Raw genomic sequence first — 12,701 nt, 5'->3', positions numbered from 1 at the left:
TATAATATTTTGTTAAAAAAATTCAACAGTTACATATCTAAAATCTATATTAATTAATTATTGATTGATTTTTATTGTTAAATACCACTGTCATCAAGAAAGAAGGGGCTCTAAAAGAAAAAAGGTTATCCATTATATATCATTGCTAAAGAAGAAAGATACAAGAGGCCAAGTGTTATTCGAAGACCAAAACCAAAACAATGAATATTCAAATGCTCATACGATAATAACCTTTTGTATATCATCCCCACCTTCAATTCATTTGGTACAGAAATTTAGCTTTTACCTACCAATCTTTTCAAAATTTATGAATAATTGTAAATTCTCTAAAAAAATAATTCTATCTAATTAAAACTTAAATCAAACCTAAAAGCACACAAAAGACAGCTAAAAAAGAACAATGTAATTGCTAGGACAGCTGTAGATAAAACTAAACTTTTTTTTAACAGGTTATTATGATTTGTGTCAAAATCTTTAAAGATAATTAAAAATACTACACAACCAAATTTTGTATTGAGTAAAGTCCAATCAAATTATGATAGGGTATGCGTCTTTTTTTTTTCATTTTTTTTTATTTAAATTTTTTTCTCTTTCTCCATCATTATTGTTATTATTATTGTTATCATCCTCATAGATTTTTATTTTCATACGTAAATGTCATTGTTTCATTCTCTTCCAAATTTTTATACTTATTCTACTTAATTTCACTGTATTAACATATTTTTTCACTTATTATTTTTTTATCAAAATTTTTAAGTTTGTAACTCAAGTCTTTATAAAATTAGTTATTAGTTCTANNTTTTGTTGAATAATACAAAATTTTATTAAAAATGATACAAGAATTTTTTATAAATAATAATTTTTTTTTAAAAAATCACACATCTAAAATCATAAGTCATTTAACTAACAAATATATTCAAATGTGTTTTGAAATAAAAAATCACATCAATTATTACAAATGACACATAAATAGTTAAATATCGATCTTATATATGAATTTAATACCGCTCAATTAGTTCAATGATAAGAAAAACACATCATTTAATTAAAAATGACACAAAATTTTTGGTGAATGATATAGAAATTTTTGATAAATGACCAAGAAGTCTTTAAATGACCACAAGATAAAAAAATTTTTGATAATTTTTAATTGGTTAAGAAATTTCATATGTCACCGTTAAAATTTTGTTTATATCATGATTAAGAAATTTCAGTATTATTTTTGTTTCTGATAACTTTTAATTGGTTAAGAAATTTTCAAGGTCACAGTTAAAAAATTATTCTTGTGACAAAATTAAAAAATTTCTATGTCACAATTAAAAAATTTTAGTACTATTTTTTTAATAAATTTTGTAGAATTTAAAACTCTTTTTCTTTCTTCTCTTTTTTTTTTCTTCTTTCACCCTCTCTTAACAAAAACTTGTGTCATTATTTAAAATTTTTGTGTCAAAATTAAAAAATTTTCTATGTCACTATTAAAAGATTTTGATACTATTTTGCTGATAAATTTTACATAATTTAAAATTTTTTTCTCTTTTTTTTTTATCATTATCTTCATTTTCTTTTTCTTCTTTATTTTTTCTTTCTTGTTTTAGTTTTTTAAAAATTTTCATGTTTTTTTTTAACAAAAAAAAAATTAAATAAAAAATATTACAATATGATCAAAAGAAAGAGAAAAAGAAATAAAAAATATAATAATAATAGCAACCATAAAAAAAATCATGATGAAAAATAATATACGAAAAAAATGTGTAATTTATGCATATATTGTATGAGTTGTTATTTTAGATTTAGGCGAATTTAATTAAATTTAGTTAATAAAATTACTTATATATGTGACAGGATCGAAATATAATAATATGAGAAATGCACTTCTAAACTACTTCATCTGTCTTATATTAGTTACTTATATTACCTATCATTTAAATGTTGTTGTATAGGTAAAATGTCGCTGTTGACAAGCAATAAGAATTCATTTAATTACCTCTCCATATATGCATGCATGCATCTAATCTTGAAACTTTACTATAATAAGGAGCTTAATCTAGATATTCAATATAGGAAAAAAATTTTCAAACATTATTCGATCACTTCACCAAACTCCACACTTTGACTTACCATATATAGAGAGGAAAAAAAAACCCTTGGAAATTCCAAACACGCAGCAAATAACTCTTAGTTTATAGCAAATTATTGTGATCACTGATAACAATTTTAGAAGCAAAGATCTCTGTACCAAAAATTCAACTTTTACTGGTGATGATCCGATCGAATTCATTCATTCACGCCAACTTTTATTGGTGAATTTTGAACGGGGAGTGCTAGGTAAACAATAAAAATTTTGAACAACATCAACAACCACCAATCAAATGAAAATACACTACACCTTAATTTAATGCTACTAATTAAATTTACTTTTTTAATCCTATTAATTCACATTGTTTATACATTATTCAAAAATCTTGTTAGTTACCTATACTTTTTCATTTTAAACCGAATATCAAATAATTAACTTTAATTTTCACTTATTTTAACTTATTAATTATTAAAACATTAACGAAAAAGTCGCGCATAATATGAATTTTATACTCTAATAATAATAGAGAGATAATAATATTGGAATTACAGTAAAATAAATATATGGACTTAAATTTGGATTTGAATTCTCTGAAGTTTGAATTTTATTCTAGAGAGTAAAGTGTGATCTCTCACCATTAGATTTCTTACTCCCACTTTTATGTGGGAGTACCATTAACCTATCTAAAATTATTTACAAATTGAACCCCGTTTTTTTATTTTTTAATAAAATTAATAATTAAAATTTTGCCTCTTTAGTTTTGCTTTTCACACTTTTTCCTTTTTCTTGTAACCATAGTTTCAGAGATGAGAGATGTCTCTGTTAGGGTTTTTTCAATAATCCTCATGTTCTTCTTCCATCTCAGGTACCACTGTCGCTATCGCTGCCTGCACTTAGCACCGTCACCACCACTTCTACTGCCGCCACACCACACTTTTCGGTCCTCTGCGTTGTTGCATTTCGTCTCTGCCCCTGCGAACTACTCAGGTTTCATTTTACTTTATTTGTTTTAATGTTTTTTCTATGGCAATTCTTGTGAATTTGGAGGTTTTTCTGCTATCTTCGCACCACAGTTTTTGTTTTATTTTATCCCTCTGCCCTGCTTTTTTGCTTTTTCGAAAAGAAATTGCTGTAAGTCACTGAAGCAATTTTAATTATGTGAGACATGAGTCCGAGAGATACATCATGCAGAATTGGTCTTTCTTTATCAATTAGAAGTTAAATCTTGTTGTTTATAGGATTGTTAGACTTGATTGATTAATTTTTATTTTGTAATGTGTTTTCATAATCTTGTTCAGCTTCATACGGATACTTTCTCACTTGCTTCTATCTTTATTGGGTTAGAGCAAATTCTCTGCCGTCTACAAACGAGTTCTCAGTATTAATGTGACATGCTGCATACCTGAGGAAGTTGAATTCTTGAAGGGATTGAGCCTGCTAACCTCACTGAGACATGAAAACATTATAAAGATGAGAGGTTTTTGTTGCTCAAGTAGTAGAGGTGAATGTTACCTTGTCTATGATTTTGTAACCGGTGGCACTCTATACATCTTGATATGGAAGATGGAAGTGAAAATGTGTTTGAGTTTTCTAATAGGGTTTCCATCATCAAGGGCAATGCAAAAGGGTAGTTCTTTTTCGACACCCAATATTTTCTAAGAAATTCATTGTAGATAAGAAAATTTGCCTCTTTCTTACAACAAGGTATTTTTCAACTATTTAGTATTTAGCATCGGTTACATGAATTAAGATGACTATTATGAACTTATAGTAAAGATTAAGCTATAATCATTATGCAGAATGAACATAAGTATCTATCTGGTTGATATTGAGTATTTGCTAATCCTTTTTAACCAGGTCTTAGATATCTGCAAAGCAATGAAGCAAGCAAACCTACAATGGTTCACCAAAATATTTTAGTTGAAAAAGTTCTTCTTGACAATCAGTTTAACCCATTGATCATGGATGCTGGGTTCCCCAAGCTTCTAGCAGACGACAATGTTTATTCGGCACCGAAAGTTGGTGCTGCCATGGGATACCTAGCTCTTGAATACATTACCACTGGACGCATCACTGAGACGAGCGACGTTTATGCATTCGGTGTCATTGTTCTTCAAGTCCTGTCTGGAAAGACAACAGTACGGGGTTCAATCAGAATGGCAGTTGAGTTTTTGAGATTTGATGATTTTGTGGACACAAATCTAAAGAAAAAATATTCGAAACTAGAAGCAGCAATTCTTTCAAAGATTGCAGTGATGTGCATTCATAAGCTTTCTGAGCAAAGGCCAAAATGGTAGAGGTGATTCAGGAACTAAGCATGTATTCTTCTCATTCTTCATGATCTAGAACTTTGAATGGGTACCATAAATTCCTAACACATTTGATTCATTCATGACCATGGTTTTCTTTAGCATATTCACTGAATTATCCATTGCTAAATTGTTGTGAATTTCAACGGAATCATGCTGCTTCATTTCTGCACACAATTGAAATTGTTGAAGGATGTTCCTTTATTGAAAATCAAATAGTTTTCAGATAATGAATTAAATTGTTAATAATTTCTGTGGAAGCAATTTAACTATTTTCAAAATAAGAGCATGAATATACCGTCAGATAGGGGCAAGAATCTGCACTATAAGCATACGAAGTAATTATAGTGGTATAAGCCGCAAGTTTTTCGTTGACAATTTTCATCAAACGCCTTATATGCATTATCCATTCTCCCATATTTTGTATCATAGAAGATTCCTACGGAAAGTAACAGCTAATTATAATAGTTTAGTAGTATGGAATTGTGCAAGTAAATAGTTTAGTAGTTTACAATTTTAAATAGTTTAGTGGTTTACAACAGTTTAGTTTGCTGCAATTTTTTTTTCCTTATGCTCTTTTGCCAAGGGAACAACCACCTTCTCTGAACTAAGGATTCTTAAAGAAGAACTTAACTTCAGTTTTAGAGTATTCTAGCTCTAAGCTTGTCCTTACTTGACTCCTGACCCTTTTAGCTTTGCCGTGACTATGAAATCAAATGAAGACACTTTTCAACTCAACCTTCTCGTACTTGCACAGATAATAATAATAATAATAATAAAAAAAAATGAGAAATAATTGATGATTTTGAAGTTAAATTATAATTATGAATAAGTTCTTTCTATGATAACAAAAAAGTGATTCATAATGAGAAATAAAAAATACATAATAAAAAAATATCTATTTTATTAAATCTAAAAAGAAGATATGAATAATTGTTTTCAATCTCACCAAAGATGCTATTAATGTATCATAAGCTTTACTAAGCATTAACAAATGTAGTAGTGTAATTAAATCAACGTATCATGTAATACAACCTATTTGTGCACTTAGAAATACCTATTACCCTATGAACTTCCCAACTCTCAAAACTTACTATTTTCTCTATACCACGTTTTGCATACTTTTCTAAAAGTCATATTACTGAATTATTTTTCATTAGTTTATACACTAATTTATCCTTTCTCTACATGTTACAATTTTATATTACTAATTTCCTTTAATTTGTCAGTTATATGAAAAAAAAATAATATAAATTATTAGTGACCTATATATTATCGTAACTAATTATTGCTGGTATAATAGATACAATATAACTTATCCAAAGAATGAGCAATAACAAAGTTCAAACATATCCTAAATTTATAAGATATAATTGATCTATTTTAAATTATATAATACAATATAACTTAATACAAATAATCATATAAAGTTACAAAGTACAATATCAATCATAAAATAAAGTCACACAATTATTACACCAAGATAATACTCCAATTTTTCAAAACTAATTGCACCCTTCCCTGCTACTTCAATGCCTAAAGCATTTCGACCACTTTCAATTTTAGACAACCAACATAGTATAAGTCATTCTGTGCCAGTCAGCTTCAAATTCATAAAGCAATTATGAATAAATTTATTTTTCTAGACCCTTTTACTTGAAATACTCTAGAGCTTTATATTTAGAATACAATTATCTATTGTTAGTTCAATAATAACTCTTGCTTTCATCTTGCACTTATAAAGATGCAAAACTTCTTTCCTGCAAACAAAAGAACAAACAAAGGGGGTAAGATGAATGCTAATGCGGTAAAGTAATATTTAGTTCATTCACCAGATAAATGGATTCAAAATGAGAAAGTATTAATGGATAAATAAAATTTGTTATATAATTCAGATTGTAAGACTATCCTTACTACACCAATGAATCACTTTTTTTGCTTCCATACTTCAAAACTAAAAAATCCTAAAAATCACAGCATGTCACAAATTAAGCACAAAAAGAAAATAATGATGGAATAAATCAGAAATTGCTTGTAAATGCCGAGGCAATGATCACTCTATGAAATCTTCTAATGCTTCAAACCAAATTTGACAAAAGATAGTGGTACCAAAGAAGTCAAAAATGCATTCAATAACATTTGGTCTCCCTCACAATCTGTTCAGCATATATAAACAGAAGAAAAATGTCACTTAAACGATATATAAAACACAAGCTCATAATTCTGTTTTTCAAAACAATCTAGAGCTGATTGTTTACAATGACAAAAATATGGGGCAATTGAACACTAACTCCAAACGAAGACACAAAAAACTGCTACTGTTAGTTTCTTAATGGTTTGAGTTGTTATATATTAAAATATTTGGGGAGATTGGGGACCTGAGCAATCTGTGGTGGAACAAATAAAATTAGGCTGTTGAGATTGCTGGTGTGGTGTAGGAACACCATATCCTCTTCCATATCTAGGATCAAATTGCTGTTGATAGTTTTCAAAATATTGAACACTAGAAATTTCATGCGGCGCTTGAGCATATATTGACTCCTAAAGAATAAAAAGAGGAGCAATTTTCAAGTAAGTCAAGAATCTACTTTGAACAAAATATAAAATGTCAAACAACATAGTTAATTAAAGTCACTACCTGATAGTAAGTTCTATTATAACTAGAGTTATCAGCACCATAAAAAGATCCATTGTGTCATTGAGAATTATCAAAAGCAGTAGTTTTGATGTCTTTCTTTGCAGCAATGATTGGGAGAAAGATAAGAACAATGAGGTGTGCAGAAAATTTCAAATATTGCACAAAAAATAGAAATGCTAGATGGTTGAAGAACAAAAGGAGAATTAAAGAAATTTTGGTAAGTTTTTTATCAGAAACTTTGTAAACCGTTGCACTTCACAATTAGCATGACTATAATTAAACCAAAAAGTTAATGTTCAGAAATTTAAACTATATACGTCACAATTTTATGCTAATAGATTTAATATTGTGACTCCTAGTGCTTCCTAAGTATCAAGATTATCAATTCTACCAAGATGAGGAAGTTATTAAGAGAAGGGAAGACTTAGAAAGTGGTGAGAGAGGCATAAATCAATGCATGGTCTCACCCATAGCAAGGGAATCATTCAGGTATCTATTTCACTCTACACTGTATTTTATGTATAAAATTTAAGATTGATGACCGACGAACACAAATATGAATTATTAAGTTGTGCACATTCTAGATATATGGATACATCTAATCTAACCATGTTACATGTCATCAAATTTACAGCTTTCTTTTGGTTGTGTTACGTATTCTATATGGAAAGCTATAGCCAAAGGTAGTGCAAACTATCATGATTCTCACAAACGCAATATATGATCACCAACATATAAGGACGGGAAACTTTTAATTGAAAACTGGTTTACAATACAATTCTTTTAAAATCAAAACAACATTCAAGTAAAACTATTAAACTCATAAATAAATTTATTGCCAATCAAAATCACCAACATATTCAATTTGCGTTCTAACTTCTCACTTTTAGATCTGTAACTAAATTCACATCCTCTTGTTCTGATTACTTCAATGATTGTTATATGCTAATTATTCTAATTACATCCTCTCTCAATAATATTTTCGATTTCGATTTTGAATTCACTCTTAATTATTTTTTCTAGCATTTCATCTTTCATGAGGCTTTGATAATTGACTGGATGCTCTTTATTTCTAACTCTGTATGTTCTCCAGTTTTTCGGCTGCATAGCAAATGTTTTGCTGATAATCTGTTTCCCTGTCTCCTTACTTTTGCAGCCTTCCCCAATTAAATCTTGTGTAAAATATGGATGATAGACTGCTGAATCTTTATTGCTGTTTTTGGTATTTTATTTATTTAAATTTTTTCGTGGCTAGTCTGATAGGATGTCCTTAAAATTTGTAGTATTTTAGGCTGCAGATTGGAGTAGTGCTACTTCCCTTTATGAACAGGCTGGTAAAACAACATTATTTATTCATACCTTAAATTCTGATAATATAGATAGAGATGTATGAAAATTAAAGCATGTAACTCTTTAATTTTGGCAGCTAATCGATTTAGAGTTGCCAAGGATTATGAGAGATCAAAAGCAGCATATGAGAAAGCTTCCAAGGGACAAGAGATGCTTGCTTCGTATCCTTATTTATAACTGGTTGTTCTATAATCACTGTGAAAGGATTCTGTGTTTCTGTGTCCTTGACAAGTAAACCAGCCCTTGGGATGCAGCTAAGCACATGGAATCAGCTGCTAATATGGCAAAGGAACTCAGAAACTGGAGAGAAGTTGTGAGCTTCTCTCGAAAGGGCGTCGGAATTGTACATTGAGTGTGGGAGGCCACAACCTGCATCAGATGCTCTTGCAAAGGGAGCCCGGTATTGTTTGGTTTCTGTTTTCATTTTCAGTGTTCTATGCTTTAAGGATTTTGTTAAAGAACAAGTGAAAACAAACAAAATGAACTTTATGGCTTGGAGATGCTGAATTATGTAAATGATATGTAGCTTTCTTTATTTTCTCACTATGCAGTGCTTTGGAAGAAACCATGCCTGAAGAAGCTATTCAGCTATATACTGATGTCATTACAATTCTTGAGGAAGATGGAGGAGGACAAATTGCCTTTGATCTGTATCCCAAACTGGTAAAATAAATGTTAACTAAAATAAAACCATTTGTCAAGTTTGGGATAAAAACCATAAACTGGTAAGCTACTTGACAAATGGTTTTTATCCCAAACTGAAAAGCTACTTGTTCATCATGAATGATCTTGTTAACTAAAATAAATATTGCTAATTGTGTTCTCTCCGTTCTCCTACTTATAACTACAGGATAAGCCAGCTTTAATATTCTGTGTCGAAGACAGAGCACTCTTTTTTTTTAAGAGCAACTTTTTTATTGTTTTGGTAAACTTATCCAGGATTCAAGAGCCGTGTTAAGTTCTTTAGTATTCTTGATCCAACAAGACCCTGTAATTATGTTTCTGAAATCTCTGATGCTGGATTTCTTGGTCCTCTTTTCAAGGTATTATTTCTGACCTTGTATCTCTCTTTGGTTTTACACCTATGATTGACTAGTTCTTGATCGAAGTTTATTACACATTTTGTAAAATATATTCCAGGTTACCATGGAAGAACATCCAACTGAAGCTTTCACAAACACATCAGCGGATAAGTGTTGGGAAACAATTCTTGACAGACTAAACGCTGAGATCGAGAGGTGTAAGAGTCTAGGTGAACAAGAACTCCCTCCCTTGGAGGTTTTGCAAAGCATTAATGGTCATAAAATGTTCGGATTCCTTAAGCCATCCATTATTCAGGTAACGCAATCTCAAATATTGAAGATCTTTTCAGCCACTGAGGAAGTTATGATCTAACTTCTGAAGTTTTAATCAATTCCGGCAAACAATTTCAGGCCATTGAAGCTCAAGATCCCAGTCATCAATGTGTAGAGTACTGGCATCACAAAGAACTTTCCTCTGAATCTTCAGGCAGTGGAAATGATGCCTCTAAGTGCTCAAATGGTTCAAGCAACTCTCTGGGTGATGTCAAGACCAAAACTTTCGGCTTCAATTTGATAAAGCAGGAGCAAGAAGATAACATAGAAGGACATTTTCATTCATTTGAAGAGATGAAGTCATTGCTACAAGGATTCCTAAAACTAAACTGAAGAAAATTCTGGGTAAGGCCAAGATATAAAATTTTCTTTTGTTCCTAGTAATAGAGTGAACTTGTTAGTTAGAGGTGGCTAATGCTATTAAACACCCATTGTAGTTGCTAGTGCCTGTCCCATTTATACTTTTCTTTTTTATATTTATATTTTTCTTTTTAAGCTAGCTTTTGGTGTCATTTAGGCTTTATTGATTTCATCCTTACAGATCTCCATTTATCTCTAAATTTCTGTATATAAACAGAAAAAGAAATGCTGCTGATATATAAATGATGATTGATATCAATAGAAACAATACATGGAGAACTTTGCTCCTCAAATAATGTGTTTCACTTTCAACCCTTGTGTTGTAATTATTCTATAATTAGTACATATTTGTTTATATTAGAGGAGGCAGAAACTCACCGAGAGCAGTCATTATAACACATCTCTGCTTGCTTGTAGTCATTAGTATAAAGGTAGATAATAATTGCATTGAGATATGCCTGCATTTATGAGCATCTCTGTTAGAGGAATTTCTCCCTAAAAATAACAAGCAAATTCCATCACAGCAACATACAATATATATACAGTTACAGTTCAAATGCAGAATGCAAAATTAAATCAATCCTAACCTTGCACTGGCTATTGGTAGCATTACACTTGGAAGCTGCTAAGCCGAACTTCAATTGGAGAGGCGCAGCGTCCAAATACCTTTGTGTTACAGAAACATACCCCGGAAAATGTTGCAAAATCAGCATTCAAGGAAAATTGCAAGAAAATTTTGAATGGAACTTCATACTTTACTACACAGACTTACTTCTCAAGTTTTATATAAACAGCAGTAGCAGAACGATACAGATCAAAGGCCATTTATCCTCCTCCATCTTCCTCAAGAATTGTAATGACATCAGTATATAGCTGAATAGCTTCTTCAGGCATGGTTTCTTCCAAAGCACTGCATAGTGAGAAAATAAAGAAAGCTACATATCATTTACATAATTCAGCATCTCCAAGCCATAAAGTTCATTTTGTTTGTTTTCACTTGTTCTTTAACAAAATCCTTAAAGCATAGAACACTGAAAATGAAAACAGAAACCAAACAATATCGGGCTCCCTTTGCAAGAGCATCTGATGCAGGTTGTGGCCTCCCACACTCAATGTACAATTCCGATGCCCTTTCGAGAGAAGCTCACAACTTCTCTCCAGTTTCTGAGTTCCTTTGCCATATTAGCAGCTGATTCCATGTGCTTAGCTGCATCCCAAGGGCTGGTTTACTTGTCAAGGACACAGAAACACACAATCCTTTCACAGTGATTATAGAACAACCAGTTATAAATAAGGATACGAAGCAAGCATCTCTTGTCCCTTGGAAGCTTTCTCATATGCTGCTTTTGATCTCTCATAATCCTTGGCAACTCTAAATCGATTAGCTGCCAAAATTAAAGAGTTACATGCTTTAATTTTCATACATCTCTATCTATATTATCAGAATTTAAGGTATGAATAAATAATGTTGTTTTACCAGCCTGTTCATAAAGGGAAGTAGCACTACTCCAATCTGCAGCCTAAAATACTACAAATTTTAAGGACATCCTATCAGACTAGCCACGAAAAAATTTAAATAAATAAAATACCAAAAACAGCAATAAAGATTCAGCAGTCCATCATCCATATTTTACACAAGATTTAATTGGGGAAGGCTGCAAAAGTAAGGAGACAGGGAAACAGATTATCAGCAAAACATTTGCTATGCAGCCGAAAAACTGGAGAACATACAGAGTTAGAAATAAAGAGCATCCAGTCAATTATCAAAGCCTCATGAAAGATGAAATGCTAGAAAAAATAATTAAGAGTGAATTCAAAATCGAAATCGAAAATATTATTGAGAGAGGATGTAATTAGAATAATTAGCATATAACAATCATTGAAGTAATCAGAACAAGAGGATGTGAATTTAGTTACAGATCTAAAAGTGAGAAGTTAGAACGCAAATTGAGAAACAGATCGAGGAGGCGAAGGCACGTTAATGGATAAGGAGAAGCTACCAGAGCAAAAGCTCCAGGAAGGAGGAGAACCTCGCAGGAGCAAAAAACGGCATTTTGCACGGCGGCAGATTAGACTCTTTCATATTATTTCCATTTCTTAATTGAAAAATTGAAACTTCGAGAAGAAAGAAACTAAATTGAGAGATACCTGAATTGAACTACCGAACTAAAGCAGAGAGTCAGAGTGAGTCCAGACAAGAGAAGAAATGTTGCTTCGACTTCGAGCAGACACAGAAGCAAGACACGGCGAGATCACCCACCAACGAACGCGAGACACGGGGAGGAGCAGAGCAGTAGCGACGGCGCACAGTGAGATTTTCCGATGCCTAAGCAATGAGGATGAAAATACACCCTCATTGTAATTGGTAGTATTTTTATAAATATTTATCGTGGGGCAAAAACATAAAAATCTTCTTAAATATTAATTTGTAAATGGGGACATAAAAAAGAAAAATGTGTAAGAAGGAAAAAGAAAATTAGTCAAAGTTTTCTCTGCTCTGTAAACCGAGACGATCCCAAGAACGGAGGAAGATGGTCCAGCGACCAAGAGATAAGGAGAGGGAGACACCAGGGATAGAGACTAGTAGCACGTGGCAGCAACCAAGAGACGAG

General features: G+C 31.3%; 1 protein-coding gene, 2 long non-coding RNA genes and 2 pseudogenes across 6 annotated transcripts in view; 2 read left to right on the top strand and 3 right to left on the bottom strand.

Annotated features, from left to right (window-relative positions):
* The window catches only part of LOC110267542, a 20,332-nt gene extending 17,494 nt beyond the window's left edge, over nt 1-2,838 (bottom strand). The window contains exon 1 of the long non-coding RNA XR_002355295.1: nt 2,713-2,838. This is a non-coding gene — a long non-coding RNA (uncharacterized LOC110267542). The remainder of the gene's footprint in view (nt 1-2,712) is intronic.
* On the top strand, nt 2,739-4,927 carry LOC107622412 (proline-rich receptor-like protein kinase PERK3). Of its 4 annotated transcripts, none has more exons than XR_001616207.2 (3): nt 2,742-3,064; nt 3,422-3,781; nt 3,935-4,882. XR_001616207.2 is itself a non-coding variant. In XM_016324290.2 (3 exons), the coding sequence occupies exons 2-3, from the start codon at nt 3,548-3,550 to the stop codon at nt 4,372-4,374; spliced, it is 471 nt and encodes a 156-aa protein (XP_016179776.1). In that variant the 5' UTR covers nt 2,742-3,064; nt 3,422-3,547; the 3' UTR covers nt 4,375-4,927. The 4 variants fall into 4 exon arrangements, 3 of the variants coding, with proteins under 3 accessions (XP_020968879.1, XP_016179776.1, XP_016179777.1); XM_016324290.2 differs by having other exon boundaries at nt 3,422-3,578; nt 3,935-4,927; XM_016324291.2 differs by having other exon boundaries at nt 3,376-3,578; nt 3,935-4,927.
* Nucleotides 6,420-7,794, bottom strand: LOC107622414. Its single transcript, XR_001616208.2, has 3 exons — nt 7,025-7,794; nt 6,765-6,927; nt 6,420-6,542 (listed from the first exon to the last, which is right to left on the bottom strand). It is a non-coding gene; the product is annotated as an uncharacterized LOC107622414 (long non-coding RNA).
* LOC107620290 lies at nt 8,084-10,401 on the top strand (annotated as a pseudogene).
* Nucleotides 10,688-11,716, bottom strand: LOC107622413 (annotated as a pseudogene).

Source organism: Arachis ipaensis, chromosome B10 (genome assembly GCF_000816755.2).
Source record: "Arachis ipaensis cultivar K30076 chromosome B10, Araip1.1, whole genome shotgun sequence".
Classification (NCBI taxonomy): Eukaryota; Viridiplantae; Streptophyta; class Magnoliopsida; order Fabales; family Fabaceae; genus Arachis; species Arachis ipaensis.
This window is presented reverse-complemented; position numbering and strand designations above follow the sequence as displayed.